This window comes from Mustela putorius, unplaced genomic scaffold (genome assembly GCF_011764305.1).
Source record: "Mustela putorius furo isolate JIRA1106 unplaced genomic scaffold, ASM1176430v1.1 tig00003859_pilon_pilon_pilon, whole genome shotgun sequence".
Lineage (NCBI taxonomy): Eukaryota > Metazoa > Chordata > Mammalia > Carnivora > Mustelidae > Mustela > Mustela putorius.
The window spans coordinates 12,864,979-12,882,620 of record NW_025422011.1 but is presented as its reverse complement, the minus strand read 5'-3'; the positions used below and the strand labels follow the sequence as shown (position 1 = coordinate 12,882,620).

Genomic DNA, 17,642 nt, shown 5'->3' with positions numbered 1-17,642 from the left:
TTCTGGAGTCAAGTCAGGGAGAAAAATTCTTAAGGTAACTGAGTGCAGCAAATAACCAAGTATGAAGAATTTACTCTAATTGCCAAAAAGGAATATGGCCAAGGCTCCTCAGGAAAGGGGAAAAAAAAGTGAAAAAGAAAGCAGAAATATTATGATAAGAAGAGAAGGGATGTTCATTTTCAAACAGGAGATAAGATATGGATTAAAGTTCATCCTCAGAATAGTGTAGCAAGAAACTTTATAGCCAAACTGACTCCCAACCGGAAAGGTCCCTGTTTCTCGGATCTCTTTGAATTATAGGGAAAACTAATTGGATCTTCATGTTTACCATGGAGGAAACCAAGTGTTACTCAGGATGTAAATCCTGGAGGTACTTTAAAAGGACAACGCTGACCTTTACAAGCCTCTAAACTTATAGATCTGTAAGGAGAAAAAAATTGATTTCCTGACCTTTGACTGGTTCCTTGTCATTTTTTTCCCGCCTCTACGCAGGGGCCTCTATTTCCCTTACTCTCTCCCTGGTGTTATTTTTTTCTGACTGCGCCATTTGTCTCTGTTTTGTTTTGTTATTTTCTGACGGTGCCTCAGACCCAGTGGAAGGGAATAGGCCTATTTCCCAGCCCAGCCCTTGGAGAGGCGAGCAAGGCCTGCGGAGTGACTCCTCCATACAACGACCCTGGGTGAAGCCTGATGCCCCTCAGGGGCCTCCACTCTCTCTAGAAGCTGACTCACTGCCTCAGCAAAGCCATGACAGTAGGACTAACTACCATGACATAATACTGTGCACTGAGTATTGTGGTAAGACAATTTCAGATGATATCTTAATTAATCCTCACAACAACTCTGTGCCTTTGGACCTCTAACAGGCTACACACAACTCTCTCATTTCACAGGTCAGGAAACTCCCGTTGTCCTCACCACATCCTTTCTCCTTCGTCTTCCTTTCTTCAACGCACCGTCCTGCAAGCAGAGAGTTGAGGTAAATGGGGGGAAGAGTGTTGGAACTCGGAATTTTAGGGCTGGTGGCCCAGCGGCTGCTAAGAAAGGAAACTGAGGCCGAGAGACAGAGCAACTTGCCATACAAGGCCCATTAAGTTCCCGGGAACCCCCACACCAGCATGGTTTTACCTTGGCCCACAGCATTTTTTTCATTCACTCAAGCGTGCTCAAGGACGCCACAGTGAACCACCGTTCCTCAACATTCAGTAATTCCCTGTGGGCTGTCTGCCATCTTTACTGTCAGTGTCTATGGGGAGAAGTGAGGGCAATTTGGAGGCCATTGCAGGACTGGAGGGAGACGTGGGGAGTGAGGGGGCAGGGGAACGGATGAGCATACACCATGAAGAAGTCAGGCTGTGGGAATGACAACATCATGGGGCTGGGAATGGACGATGCTAAGTGATTCATCCATTTATCCCCAATCCTCAAGCAAAGATGACCCTTCTCAAAATAGGCCAGGGGCTAGGGCAGTATGATCTGAGATATGTTTACCTCGGGGATCTGCATAGGGGTCCCAAGTCATTGCTCTTTGCCGTTCAAATGGTTTACAGCAACATCTCTTGCTTTTAAGGCATTTGTTTACCATCGTGAAGATTTTTGTCATATTTGTGAACCATCTGCATTATTATTAGCTTAACAATTTATATCTATTTTTAAAGACAAATAGATATGTTTTAGGGAAAAGTTTGCTTCAATAGTATCAATGGAAAGTCCGTGTCATTTGTGAAAAATAGAGGCATAATAATAAACACCATGAAAACAAAACAATGTTATTAGGTGCTACCTAGCTAGTTGTCTGTCAAAGACTCTGTGCCTCAGCTTTGTTCTCTTTTTTGTTAAAAAGAGAGATTACCAGGTGTTAGGTGTTAAAGACAGGGCCAAATGGAAATTGTCTCCTTGACCTAAATAAACCAGAAGGATTGGCAGAGAAGTTAAGAGCTATTGAACATCATCTAAATTATCTATGGACCCACCCACCCATGGTCTTCATCCCAGGCTCTGGGGGGAATTCTGTGGGTCCCTTTCATGTTTCTCCAAAAACCAACACAGTGGCACATAAGAATTGATGCAATTCACCAGAGACCTATTATCCAGCTCTGTGAGTTGGGGTGATTCACTTCTCTGGGCTCCAGATTTCCACAAAATGGGAGAGAGACCAGATCACGTCTCCCAGTCTTTTTCAGCTCTAGAGCCTCCTGCTGGCTTTATCTAAGAAAACAAATATCAGATTTGGGACGTAGGACAGCGTGGATGGAACAGGCAGCCAGATGGTAACTTGAAAAGGTGATACAGAAGGGGCCTGCATGTTGGAGAAAGGGTGGGGTGTGGAAGTATCACAGACAGGAATCATCCTGTTCCCAGGCTCGCCTGCGACCACTGAAATAATATGTTCAGTCCCAAAATGCTCAGATGGTAAAAAAATGTAAAACTCTGATCTTTTCATATTCAACACTTGGATTTCAGAACTAAGTTGCATAATTTGTAGTAAGAAAATTTATTTCATTTTCCTTTTAAAAAGTCATTATCTGCTTTCTGATATGAGGCAACCTGAATAGACTGGTTTCTGTTTGCTTGAGAGGAGATTTGAGCAGTGGTTAGAAACTTGGCCTGAATCCCTTCACTTACTAAGGGTATAACTTAAAGGGGGAGGGGGGTAATAATGATACCCACCGTGGTACCCATTTGTGGAGCATACCCCTATTAAATCGCAGTGATTGGGTAAGAAAATATGGGTTAAGAGTTTAGCACTGTGTCTAGCAAACAGTAAATGCCAAACAAAAATATTAGCTTGTAGTGTTTCCTGCCCATCTTGGCCCTTCTACTCGCTGTCCTACCACAGACCCCTTCCCTGCAATGCCAGCCCTACTCAGGTCCTTCCTTCCCATCTGGGTGATCACTTTTCTCATTGTCTGGCTGGTACCTCTTGTATGCCCGTCTCTGTGTCCTTTGCCAGATGCAGTCAGCACTCAGTAAACCTGTTGAATGGTGCAGAGCCCCTTTTAAAAATAATGGAAGCACTCTTTTGCTGCAAATAGGAAGGATTTTACATGGATATTTGTATGCTGTGTTCAGATTGGCGGCTGAAACACCTACCCCCAAAGTGTGTTGTACGCGAGGACTATCTGTGCACACAACCTTTATAGGACTTGGTTGAAACAATTCCTGGTTTGCTAAATTAAGATGGGGAAGAGAACATAATCTTCCACTTCTGTTTCATTTCACCCCAGGATAAGGAAGAGAAAAGGATGCAAGTGTCCTAACTGTCCTGGTTTTCTTCTTGGATTCATCTAAGTGTGTTTACAAAATAGACTCGGTGGATTCCTTAGTAACACACACAAGATTAGCCCCTTCTGATATCTGAAAGATATATGAATTCCTGAACTGCTGATGAGAAAGATCCGTGAAGAGTTTTTTTTTAATTGGTTTAGTAAGATTATTTCCAGTCAACAATTCCCTACTTTAGTGGCAGAAGATAGATCTGTTTTCCATTAAAGTTAGATGCCAGACTTTTGAATCACTCCAAATAAAAACCCTTCCCTTAAAGAGCCACTTGCTCTCATTTGTTTTACAGTAAAAAATAAAAGTCAAGATAGAAAACATTATCACCAAACGGCATGCCGAAGAGGCACTAGCAATAAGAGCACAAACAGCTCTTGTGCCAGTACTCGATTTCCAACTCCCAAGGCCGGATGCTCTCCCTGTGCTTCATTGGAAACAAACAACCATAAGCCAACTCGCCCTCATTTGTTTCCATCAGCTCAATAAAAATGGTTGCCTCCTACTTGGGAGTTAGAAAATGCTTTCTTGTCTAATTTTTATTTGGTCCTCAGGACATCCCTGGGAAGCAACTAGGGCAGGTAAGAGAGATAAGATTGGAAACAGCTGCCATGTCCACCGACTGATGAATGGATAAGTACAATGTGATATAACCATATAACGGAATATTATGGAGCAGTAAAAAAGGAACGAAGGCCTGAAACATGCCACAATAGGGACAAACCTTGACAGCATTAGACTAAGAAAAAGAAGTCAGTCCCAAAGGACCATATATTGTATGATTCCCTTTCTATAAAATGCCCAGAACAGGCAAATCTGTAGGGACAGAGAATAGATTGGTGGTTGCCTAGGGCTGAAAGAGAATGATGGGGTTGGGGTGGTAGAGAGCCAAAGTGGGAGTAACGAAAATATTCCCAAACCAAGTGTGGTGATGGTTACACACAGCTCTGTGACTATACTAAAAGCCAGTGCATTTTATTTTTTTTTAAGATTTTATTTATTTATTTATCAGAGAGATAGAGAGAGTACAGGCAGAGGGAGAAGCAGGCTTCCTGTGGAGCAAGGAGCTGGATGTGGGACTCGATCCCAGGACCCTGGAATCATGACCTGAGCTGAAGGCAGCCACTTAACCGACTGAGCCACCCAGGCATCCCAAACCAGTGCATTTTAATATATAGACCTACTGGATGGTGTCTTATATCTCAATAGAGCTGTTTTTAAAAAGAGAGATAACATCGTGGAGTCTATCTTTGGCCTGGATGTGGGTTCCCCATCCACCCAGCTCCACCACTTAGTTACTGTACAACTGTCTGAATCACAAGCAACCTCTCTCAGAAATAACCCTTGCGGGGCGGGGCAGAGGACTGGATCTGAGCTCGCTCACAGAGGGCCTGGCCGTGTGCGGAGGACGTACCTCATATTTGATACGTGGGGGCTCTGCTTAGGATCCTTCTGACTTTGAGCTCACTGAGGCTCAGAGGATGAAATGGGACAGATGGGAAATGGGCCTAACTAGCCTCCCAACACATGGCACAGGTCTGCCTACGACATTCAATTTGGAAGGAGTGGTAGCAGGCACTTACGCCCTACCATGTGCTGGCTCTGGCTGGTAGTGAGGACATAGTGGAGGGCTCAGCGATCTCTGTCCTAGTGGGGTTCACAGAGGAATGACTCAGAGAAAAGGTTCAGGAGCTGTGTTAACCAGAGGTAGACCATAGGTGCTACCACTGATGGGCTTTAGGACCCTGGGTGGTTTACTTAACTTGCCTAAGATCCAGTATATGCAAGTGTCCAATGAAAATCACAATAACACATAATTTCTGTGTCAACTATACTCAAAAAAAATTTTTGCTTTTGCTGTGAAGGTGTTTTTAATTTTTTTTTAATTAAGTTTTTGTTTTTATTCCCAGTATTGTTAGCAAATAGTGTTATATTGGTTTCACAGGTGTACAACATTGTGATTTAACAAGTCTATATGCCATTCAGTGCTCATCATGACCAGGGTACTCTTTTTTTTTAATAGTCAATTTTTTAAATTTTTTAAAATTTTTTTATAAACATATAATGTATTTTTATCCCCAGGGGTACAGGTATGTGAATCACCAGGTGTACACACTTCACAGCACTCACCATAGCACATACCCTCCTCAATGTCCATAACCTAACCACCCTCTCCACAAGCAGAGGACCCCTCTCCAGACCCCCCTCCCTCCAGCAACCCTCAGTTTGTTTTGTGAGATTAAGAGTCACTTATGGTTTGTCTCCCTCCCGATCCTATCTTGTTTCATTTATTCTTTTCTTACCCTCCAAACCCCCCATGTTGCATCTCCACTTCCTCATATCAGGGAGATCATATGACAGTTGTCTTTCTCCAATTGACTTATTTCACTAAGCATGATACCCTCTAATTCCAACTACATCATTGCAAATGGCAAGATTTCATTTCTTTTGATGGCTGTATAGTATTCCATTATATATATATATATATATATATATATATATATATATATATATATCTCCCACATCTTCTTTATCCGTTCATCTGTTGATGGATGGACATCTAGGTTCTTTCCATAGTTTGACTATTGTAGACATTGCTGCTATAAATATTCGCATGCACATGCCCCTTTGGATCACTACATTTGTATCTTTGGGGTAAATACCCAGTAGTGCTATTGCTGGGTCATAGGGTAGTTCTATTTTCAACTTTTTGAGGAACCTCCATGCTGTTTTCCAGAGTGGCTGCACCAGCTTGCATTCCCACCAACAGTGTAGGAGGGTTCCCCTTTCTCCACATCCTCACCAGCATCTGCCATTTCCGACTTATTAATTTTAGCCATTCTGACTGGTGTGAGGTGGTATCTCATTGTGGTTTTGATTTGTATTTCCCTGATGCCGAGTGATGTGGAGCACTTTTTCATGTGCCTGTTGGCTATCTGGATGTCTTCTTTGCAGAAATGTCTGTTCATATAACCAGGGTACTCTTAATCCCCCTTTTCACCCCCCAAAATTTTAATAGTAATACATAATCTATAACATCAATGTGAACATTTAATCAGATGATCTATATGAAGTATTAAACAACACATATTAAACACTAAAGAAGTAACTGTTATTACTATTTTATTTATCATTATCACTAAGAATATTATTATATCTCTGGCCAGAGGACCATCTTACTCACCTTCTATTAGCTTATTTCCTTATTTATGAACTGGAGATATTTATGATTATCTCTAGCTTTTTATATAACCCAGGCAAGAAAATTTGTGTACAAAGTATTTCTGACTCAGGATTATTATCTAAATCCAGAGAAGTAGCACCCCTCCGAACCCCGAGTGAACCGAAGTATGGCTTTGTTTTGCCTCAGACAGCAAACCCTTCTAAATTACAACCCTGGGAAATCAAGATGATAGTAAATTATCTGGGCCATCCCCTGGCCTGGGGGACTTAGGGTTAGGGTTCAGGTAGTAAGTCCTAGAGTAAGTGGACGTGTAGCCTGGCTGCAGATTGATGAGGGCTGAGAGGAACTGGTTATTTGATCCCCAGGAAATGTTTCTGGGCTGGGGTCACTGTTGCCAGCTTTTGAATCAATAAGGCAGCACCTTTCAGACCAGAAAGTTCAATTCTATTTATCAAGTCAAGAGAAGGGAGAGAAGCAGAGGCACTAATGAAAGCAGGGCACTGGCTAAGCTGAGGTGGAGGCCAAAACTTTAGCCCTCCTAGAAGACAGAGGGATGAGGCAGAGCGTCTCCTGGTTTGCACGGGTTTCTGGGGACTTCCAAGGGGGGATGTGGGTTCTGTCTTCAAGAGCTCAGCCACCTTTCTAACCTCTCCAGAGAAACAATCGCTAGACACCAACTCATTCCAAACACCTTCACTGAGCATGTACCAGGGGCCATTCTCGGCACAGCTAATATCCCTTCGTTCATTCATACAACAGTAAATATTGAGCCCTTACCCTGTGCCAGACACTGGGATAAATGGAACGATGAATGAAGCATGGCCACTCACCGAGTTTCCAGTTTTGTAGGGGGAGGAGGAAATCAGCCATTACAGAGTGATAAACGGTAGGAGGAAGGACTGAGCAGGGGGCTATTCAAGCACGTAGGATAGAAACCAGACCTGGAGGAATCTAGGGTGGCCTCCCCCAGGAGGTGACACTTCTGTCAGGCACTGAAGGATGAGTAGAAGTTTCCCATAGGAAAAGGAGGAAGAGACTGCAAGCAGAGGGAGTATATATCCAAAGGTCTAGGTGTGAAACCCAGAGTGCTTCTGCAGAAAAGAACGTGTTCTGTTTGGCTGGAGTAAAAACAGCCATGATGGAGACAGGCCAGAAACACAGCTAAAAAAGATTACCTGCAGCCACGAATCACCTCCCTGCTCAAACTATTCCGTGGTGTTTTCTGACCTGACCGAAATACTCCCAAGAATCCTGTCAGGTGGCCTGACCAACAAGGTCAGGAAGAATGATTTCAAAGAGTCACAGTCCCTTGCCACATGTGCCACCATCTAGGGACTGAGAAATAGCAAAGGTTCCTCCCTTGATTCCCACCGCTAGCTAGTGAGGCTGCCTCCAGAGTCTGAAGGCCTGGCAGCCAGTTTTGGTCCCCTAGGAAGTGTCTGTGGCCCCAAACCTGGAGCAGACACACTGCGTAAATCATGACACAAAAAAAAAACAATCCTCATCCACATGTGGGTTCTCTTGGTGACTCTCTGTTCATAACTTGAAACCAAAACACCCCTTCCAATCTCTCCCTACTCCCCTCTCCATGGGTTCCCAGCAAAAGCACTCCCTCAATTGTTCCCCATAAGCCATCACTGAGATCTTCAGACAAGGAGGCCTTGTCACCTGTGGGTCTGGGACAAAGTGGAACAATGTCCAACATGGCCGCCAGGGTGGGGCAATGGGCAGAAGCTCTGGTTTCCTCGGTGAAGGGAAAAAGACAGAGGGGGAAAGGAAAGACACAGATGAGCTAACATAAAAGGCTTGCGCAGGGAGATAGACACTTGTATGTATATCTGCATTCTTGACCAAGAATGGAGTGGCTTCCTGTTTCTCAAACTTAACGGGCCTGTGAATCACCTGGGGGAGTCTGCGAACGCCCACCTTCTGAATCGGTACATCTGGGGTGAGGCTTCAGGCTTGCATTTCTAAAAAGCTCCCAGATGATAACCACGTTAGTTATCTATTGCTGCATAACAAATTACCACAAAATTTAGCAGTGCGAAACCACAACGATTTATAGTCTCACACCGTGTTCGAGGGTCAGGCATCTGGGAGCAGCCTTGCCGGAAGATTCCGGCATGAGTTCTCTCATGAAGTGACAAGCAAGCCGTCGTGCGGGCTGCAGTCTCTGAAGGGCCCAGGCCCTCGGCTTCCAGGAGTGTCCCGGTTGGGTCCTGTTGCAGGAGGCTTCTGTCCTCCACAGCGTGGGTCTCTCCAGAGGGCTGCTTACCTGGGATTTTCCTTCACCTGAGACGGAAACCACAGTCTTTTCACACGTAACCCCAGAAGCGACATGCCATCCCATCTGCCATGTTCTATTGGTCAGAAGGCCACACGGAAGGTGAGAAGAATGAAACTCTACCTACTTGAGAGGAAGAGAATCGACACATTTGTGACCGTGTTTTTAAAACCATCACAGACATTGTTGGTGCCGGGTCTCAGTCCACACTGAACAGTCTCCACAGGCCTATTGCTGAGGTCGGAAAGTCACTTAACCTCTCAATACCTCATCTGTAAAATGGACATAAAGATGGAAGCCATCACATAGGGTTTTTCCTTATGGAAGAGAGGGTGCGGAGAAACCGCTTAGCACAGTACCCGGCGCATGGAAGTGCTCGGTTAGTGGTGACCACTGTGACGATTATTCATAGTCTTGTCACTTGACAGGCTGACCTGTCTCCCAGTGCTGGGGGAGGGCATGAGGGGGACGTTCCAGGCTCTGCTCTCCTGCTCCTTCGTCCCAGTGCTGCTCATGCTCGTCGCCTTCTGTCCCTGAAGCAGCAAGGTGAGTACTGAATTGTTCCAGAAACCCAGAGACCTTCTCCCCGGCCTCCAGCCTCTTGCAGAGCAGCTGCTGGGAGGGATGCAGGGGAGCCTTGCCTAGAGAGCATGAAACCCATGTCGGGGATGCAGCTCACACAGTCACAAGGTGGTCATGGGTCGATGTTAAGGGTCATCTTGGAACTAGGCCCACCGAATCAGAATCTCTGGGTAAACTGCTTTTATAACACCCTCTGTAGGAGAATTCCCAGGTACACTGGGGTCTAAGAGGCACTGCACACAGATGCAAGAGATTTATTTGCTCACCTACCCCCCACCCTCTGCACCTCCCAAAAGAACGGGAAGGCTTGACTGTGAGTTCCTGAGAACAATAATGAGCTGTCCTCCTGGGGCCTTGTCTGAGGCCAGAGCTGGACTGGCCCTGGGGTTGACCCGGTGCAGAACTTCTGTCCTGGTGACTAATGATGCCGCACGGCCCAGCCTGGCTGGGGTTTGTCTACAGGCCCCATGACAGGCCCATCCACCCAGATAACTGCAATCTTGCTTTGTGGGATCAAATACTGGCTCAGGATTTATGAGTCCAAGAAACGACAAGGCTGTGCTAGAGAGGGGGCGGTGGGGGGCAGGGGGTGGCCTCGTCTCCCTCCAGAGTCTTGGCTGCCTTGCCGAGCTTCAGGCTGCAGGGCAGGCCGAGAGGACAGGCTGCTGCCCGCCCTGGGTCGGAACAGGGTCAGAATGCCAGGGAATAGCCCAGCAGCTGCTTCATGTCTGCACTCGACCCTTCGGCTGGTGTGAGAGGGTGAAATCATTGCATGGTACACGCTGGTGCATTTTGTCATCCTAAAACTGAAGACGAGGTTAAAAATTTTTTAAAAAGCAGCATTCTCCCATTCTGTAATCGGGGAATGGAAAAGATGTTTGTCTTTTGTTATCCTCTCCACAACAGGAATTAACGACTTGCTGAGAGCTGAGAGGCTGCAGGCCTGAGTTAGGAATTCCAATCAGCATCTTTCTAGCTTGGTTCCTCCTTTAGGAACCCGGGCCTGTGCCTCACGCAGCTCTGGGAAGTTAGGAAGTGTGGGCACACGCCAGCCTGCGTGTCCAAGGGCTCACAGTGTAGCGTCCACACACTGATTGATCAATTTATTCATTCATTTAAGTGATTTGATTAAATGCTCTTTGCCAGACACTGTCTTAGGCAGCTGAAGATATACTAAGACTGATGACGGAACTTCCATTCTGGGGGGTGTCAAAGGAGACAGATAATAAACAAGGAAACATACAAATTCGGGTAATTCCTGCAGGTGACGAAGCAGGGTTGGAGGTGGCTTGGAGCATTTCGAACAATCATTAACCTGTGCCGTGGTTGGAGAAAGCAAAGAATTAGATATGGATTTGCGATCTCGGCTTCCAGTTCCTTAATCGTTCCTCTTCCAAAATGGCTCCCGGACGAAGGACTGCCTTGTCCTCTTTTCAGTTTCCATTTGGTTGGGATAGAAGGTTGCACACAGCCCTACAGCACAGGGACCCCATTAATAGCATGGTTGTTACCGCACGGATCTGTCCAGGTCAAATTTTATTGTTTTTGGCTTGAGGCTGCTGCAAAATTTACAGAGCAAGGAGAGGTACAATGTGGTCTACTGAGCAAGTTACTGAGTTAGAGTGAGTTTCTACGCTTGAAGATACTTAGCATTTAAAGGCAATTTCATAAAGTCATCATTAGACTCATATATCACAATGGCAATTCAACAATGACGTCTAAAGGTTTTAACTGTGATTTTCGGAGCAGCCAGTACACAAAAGCCTTAAACATAGGATTGGGGTGATTTTGCTTCTATGCTTTGGGGGTGATAGAACTCCCCGAGACTTATGGAACACTGTGAACCCGAAAATGCACACATCTGCGTTCACATAAAATTTCAGGGTCCATGAACTCTTGAAGTCCATCCATGGATCTCCCAGGGGATCCATGGACCCTAGTTTCCTGCTCTAAAATTTATATTCATGGAAAGATGTCCAAGATATTTTTAAGTGCAAAAAGATAAGTTGCGGACAGTATATTTAGCATGATTCCATTTTTCTTTCAAATGTTATGTATAAATGAACATTTGATACCTGCAAGAGTAGCATCAAGTGAAAAGTTTACTTTTTACCTTTTTTTTTTTTTGCATACCTCATTTTGAATTATTTTATACAGCAAACATATTATTTTGGTAGTAATCTTCTTAAAAATTGAGCCTTCAGGGACGTCTGGGTGGCTCAGTGGGTTAAAGCCTCTGCCTTCGGCTCAGGTCATGGTCTCATGGTCTCAGGGTCCTGGGATCGAGCCCCACATTGGGCTCTCTGCTCAGCAGGGAGCCTGCTTCCCCTTCTCTGCCTGCCTCTCTGGCTACTTGTGACCTCTGTCTGTCAAATAAATAAATAAATAAATAAATCTTTTTAAAAAAATGAAATTTAGCCTTCAAAAAATAGAAATCATGACCACGAGTCAGACAGTGCAGTTATCCTTTCTGGGAAATTGATCTTGACTGAAACCAATGCTTCCAGAAGACTCTAGTGTGGACCAGAATATAAGGGGCTGAATACAAGGTTATGCGGAAGGTCTATCTCAGGGCCCTTTAGATGTAAGTTTGCTGGACTTAAAGATTCAAATGGATAGCAATGGAATAATTTAAAAATGTATTTCTTTTTATTTCAATATTTTATTTATTTATTTGACAGAAAGAGAGAGAGAGAGAAAGCATAAGCAGAGGGAGCAGGAGAGGGAGAAACAGACTCCCTGCTGAGCAGGGGCCCAATGCGGGACTCGATCCCAGGACCCTGGGATCATGACCTAAGCCGAAGGCAGATGCTTAACCGACTGAGCTACCCAGGCATCCTAGAAATGTATTTCTGAAAGAATTTGTCCCCAGTGAGGAAAGAGCAAATTACTCTGGAATGATCTCCTCAAATCGTTTTAGGTTACATTGGAGAGGTCTACCACATAAAGCATTAGGATCAAAGATCTCTATTCTTAGAAATCAGTGCCAGTCTTCTGCTGAGTCCTCATCTTAAAGGAGCAAAGCTGAAAAAAGCAAGAAGAGTGATAACCTCAACTCCCACAGTTCCATACCAGGGCCCGGATCACAGGGAAAGCTAACATTTGGGGGTATTTGGTGATGCACACGGGGATCCCAATAAGGAGGTGTAGAAATTCGGTCTATCATGTTTCAGATCACGACACCCTTCCCATCTGTACTCCCTGCTAAGGTAGCAAGTAGAATATAGAAAAGTACTAAGTAAAGTACCTTGCGTTCAGGAATCATTTACTGCTCTAAGGGTAGATTTTTGCAAAACCATAGAGCTTAGTCCATAGCATGGTATACTAAAGGGGGCTTGCCATGCAGGGAAGAAAGAGACTTTGGTTTCTTTCTCTTCTGAATTAAATCCTGGCCTGTCTTTGCTGCTTTCCTCCCCCCATGAAACCAAAGATGTTGAGAAAAGCCTTGGGCCAACTTTTGCTCCATTTCTCCCGGCCGTGGGGAAGGGAGGCCCATTACATTGCCTGGAGTCATTCCATCTACTTGTGTCCTTGGCCAGTCCTCTTGAGCTTGTACTGGGCAGGGCTGATTGCCACACTTCAAAATAGCTCTTCCGGGGAGGTAAGAGAATGCAGTGGTTAAGTTAGCTATTATTAACATGATTGTAGTGATACTCCAGGACAGAGACTGGCCCTGCAAAGACCTTGGCGTCTGTGAGTGAAAGTGACTCTTCCATCCCACCTCCAGGGAATAAAAGCGTGTTCACCGTTGGGACCATTTTGACCCAGCCTATCTTGAGACCAAGACCATCACAGGGTTCCAGGACAGCCCGCGACTTTAACAACCCACATGACTTCATTATTAGCCACTGCGGTTGCCATCGTCTTATACTCACAGTGTGGCTTCTGGCCATGCAACAGAACCACGTGAATTAGTTATCTATTTTGGTCTTTACAACATATCGGCGAAGCCCAGAGGAGTGGGCCCACTTGACAGACTAGAAAAGTGAGGCTGGTAGCAAATAAGGAATTCTTCCCAGGTCTAATCATCTCAATAGAAGAAGAGAAGGTGCTTAAAGCCAGGTATTCTGACCCCACGTCCAGTGTTCCTTCCCTTCCACTAGCTTAGGTTAGGCAAGTAACCACAAAGCACAGTCCAACCGGTGAGAATCCCAGGGCCTAAGCTCTGTTTTTCTTGGACCCAGCCAAGGAAGCAATCTTTTACCCCCCCAAAACAAAAATAAATAAAAACTAGCTACCATGTTCTTAGCTCTCACTCTACGTCAGACACTTCATAAATATTATCTCCTGATTCTCACAAGAGCCCTGCGTGGAAGGTACCATTATTCGTGTTACGAATGAAGAAACTGAGGCTCGAGGAGCATCCAGTGTCTTGTCACAGACAGAAAGTGGTCATGCCAAGACTTCATCGCCCAGGCTGCAACCCTGCGGAGGTCCAGATGCTCAGGCACCGCGCCTGCTGCCTTCCCCCAGCGGGCTTGTTCCTTGGTTCATTTATCCGGCCCTCACCTCAGGACCTGACACAAGAACCTTTCCTTGGTAGCGGGCTAGTTGATTGAATCAAGCCAAATACTTCCACCTTGTCTGTTAACAGCCCTTCAGTGATGGCGCATTAGGGGTCTAAGAGCCCTTAAACCAGCAACACAAAATCCCTTCTTTCTGCAAAATTGCTCTTTCAGATGGCGGGGAACTCCACGAGGACGCAGAGACAGATTCCTCAAACAGAGTCTCACTCGGCAGCATAATTAATAAATGTCCCGAGGAGGGTCGGGGGAAAGATTTGCTGCCGTTTTGCTGGGCATCTGGGGAGTGAAACGCAAGCAATTCAAGTACATTTTTTATTTCCACTTATTGCCTTTGTCAAGAATCTCCATATTCCATAGGCCAGATGGATTGGGGTGGGTTGGTTTCTTTTTTAAAACAATTCCATGTTTGCATGAAATACATCTCCCCCTCCCACCTCCACTGACTAAAAACTACAAAGAAAGAGAAAAAGCAAAAACCTAAGCCTCCGCCGTTGTTGACAAACGCTGGAAGAAACGTGGAAGAAACTTTCTTTTTATGCAATGAATGCTTTTTCTCATGTTTCAATAATCTCTTTATCCCCCTAAAGCAACTCAGCGCAAAGCGAATACAATTTAGTGGAGGGAAATACACTTGCAACAGATTGCCCCCCTCAAAAATGTGCTGATAGTGACAGCGGAATTGAAGGTTTGGGAGGTTTGTGCCAGAAAGGGAAAGCGAGCCGGGTTGCCTGTGACCTGGAAATCTCGGCCCCTCAAGTCCTGGAGTTCAGCTTCGGGTTTTGGTGTTCCCCTTGGAGACTCCGATTGATAGCTGTTGTCTCTGCGGATACAACTTGAACTAATTCCCAGGATAATGACCGGGCCTCCCATGATTTACTAACCTCACCGCTATGCAGCCGCCGACCAGGGCCTGTTAATCCTTTAATGGTCCCTGCAGTGCGTCCTGGCCGCTCTGAAAATTCCACAGCCCTCCCTGGAACACTGAGAGGCATTGAATGCCCTCTCCCCTCCCCTCCCCCCTCTCCACCCCCACCTCTTATCTTATCAGGTGGCTAATTCCCACAAATTATTGTGTGATTCAGGGGGGAAAAAAACCGAAATTGCTCTCAAATCATAAATTTGTCACTTTCTGGACAGCTGCTAAGTCAAGAAAATCTTGACCAAGTGGGGCTTAGTCACTGTTCTGAACAATTAAGACCTGTAAGTGCATTTGGCTCTCTCTCAAGCGATGTTTATTGATGGGAAGGAAGAAAACAGTTTATAGAGAGGTTTAACATGCTCTCCACTCTTAAGTGGAGTGTAATCCTTCAATGGGGGTCGTGTGACTCACAACACACTGTCCCAGGCAAATTGTCTCCGTGGCCCACAACACCCCATTCCCTGTGGTCATCCTCAGGCTCAGTATTTGCCTTAGGATGGAGAATACCCAGGCTTCCTAAATCCAGTCCTACTCAGAGCCGAGAGTAATCACGAGGGCCATAGGAGGTGTCGAACACATGGGGTTCCCTGAACACTGAGCCTCAGAGAGGACATGGAGGGACTTTTCTTTTAAATTCTATATCGGGAATCTCTCCACTTCTCACCACCTCCTGTCCCGCCGCCATGATGCCTCGGTTGGATTATTGCAAGAACCATCCCGCCGGTCTTTGTCCTCACCCACTTCAGCCTGTTCCCACATAGCAGCCTGAAGGATCCTTCTATTTATTTCTTTACTGAGGTAGTAATCATATAGCATAAAATTAAATATTTTACAATATGTAATCCAGTGGCTTTTAGTCCATTCTCAAGGCTGAATAACCATCACCTCTGTCTAGATCCAAAACACTTCCATCATCCAAAGGAAGCTGGTCCCCCTAAAGCCATCTCTGCCCACTCTCCACCTTCCCTCACTGGCTACCATGAGTCTGCTTTCTGTCTCTATGGATTTGCCCACAGACAGTCATACAGTGGACTCCTACAACATGAGACCATTTTAGTCTGGCTTCTCTCGCTTACCGTGTATTCATGTCTCACTCGTGTTATAGTGTATATCCGTACTTCATTGTTTTTTATGGCTGAATAATATCCCATTGTGTGACTATACCACATTTAATTTATCCCGTTATCGGCTGACGGACCTTTGGTTGTTTCTACCTTTTGACTGTTGTGAACAGTGCTGCTGTGAACATTCTCATATAAGTTTTCCTTTGACTACCCATTTTCAATACTTGAGGAACTTACCTAGGATTGGAATTGCTGGGCCTTGATCTTCTTCATCTTTGAGTCAGATCAAGTTACTCTTCTGCTCAAAAGCCTCCAGCAGTTTCCCACCCCAGAATAAAAGCAAAAGTCTTTACAATTCCCTACAGGGTAGATCCTGCAACCTCTCTGAACTCAACTATTACTTGCCCATTGACCCCAACACACCAGCCTCCTCCTGTACTCCTACGTGGCGATGCCCCACCTTGGGCTCCTGAACGTGACCGTTGTACCTGGGATGCTCCCTCTTCCCTCCTCTCTGACTTCCTTTGGGTCTCTAACCATATAATGATCCTATTTAAAATGGAGTTCCCATCCCCTTTATCCCTGCTTATTGTTCTTCAGCTGGTCTAATAAGTATTCATTTGGTTTTGTTGTTATTGCTTTTGTCTGTTTCTCCCAATGAATGGAAGCTCCGTGGGAGCAGAATTTTGGTTTTATCCATTGACATTCCAGGACCTAGAACAGGGCTTGCACTGGCTAATAACAACTAGCCCTTGCGTGCCTGCCTGAGTTGCCAGAGGGGTGCTTTTGTATGAAGAAGTCATCTCCTTTTCCAATTACAGCAAGGGATATTAGTTCAATCTGTATGCATTTATCAGGTTAAAAAAAAAGTTCAACACAAAGTAAATTAGGCATCACACCCAAACAGAAATATTTTATATCCCAAGCCAAAGGCAGAGGCTTTAGCCCACTGAGACACCCAGGTACCCCTCATTCAAGTAATCTTGATGAAAGGTTATGGGTTAGTTTAACTCACAAGCTTCTTGTAAAGAGGTTAAGAGAGTCAACCAAGGGTCACAACTAGCAAGTCACTGAGCAGGGAGCTTGAACCCAGCAGAATGCTTGCCCTGAAGCACTGTCCTGGGTGATCTTACTATTTGAATGTATGCAATGAATGGACACACAAAAATAGAAGCCTCAGAGATCCAAATTTTCATTTCAAAAACCCAGATGGACTTAAAACACTTGCTGTGGTCTAGGTTATTAACATATCTTTCCTTCCACAGCTAAGAAAGAGTTGTTACTAAAGTGACAGAGTTGACTTTTGGGGGTATGGATCCATGAGGGGGAGCTGAACTACAACCCACACCTAAGAGCATGAGAACTAATATAACTTGATTTTCCTAGAATGGAACTTAATTCCTATGTCAAAGTCCCATGTCCCTGGGGTCCAATCTTGTTTAATATTAACAGGGCTAGTGCAAGTTCCAGGACACTCACTGCCAAAGCCTGGAATATTGTCTTTTTGCTGTTCCAGGAATCCTTGCACGCAAGTATTTACTGAGACACTTCCCCTGTCTGCCTGTCCCCTTCGGGTCTGGAGGGCACTAGACATTCAGCTGGGAGGTCTATGGTGCCCTACCACTCTGTCTCCCAAGACATACCACTTAGTCACCTCTTTCTTGACTCTTGCCATCTCCTTTCCCAAGCCGCTCCTCCTGCCTAAAGGAATGTCTTACTGATCTTCAGAAGAAATCCTTCTTTCTTTTAAATTGTGGTGATTTCTTTTCTGAGTCATTCCCTCCGTGATTTCTTTCACTCCATGGCA

At 45.2% G+C, this 17,642-nt stretch overlaps 1 protein-coding gene across 1 annotated transcript in view; it reads right to left on the bottom strand.

Moving 5' to 3' along the window:
- Window positions 1-17,642, bottom strand: part of LOC101670138 — a 206,565-nt gene that overhangs the window by 176,661 nt on the left and 12,262 nt on the right. The window contains exon 2 of the mRNA XM_004755921.3: window positions 9,179-9,385. Coding sequence (XP_004755978.2) covers window positions 9,179-9,385 — 207 coding nt within the window. The remainder of the gene's footprint in view (window positions 1-9,178; window positions 9,386-17,642) is intronic.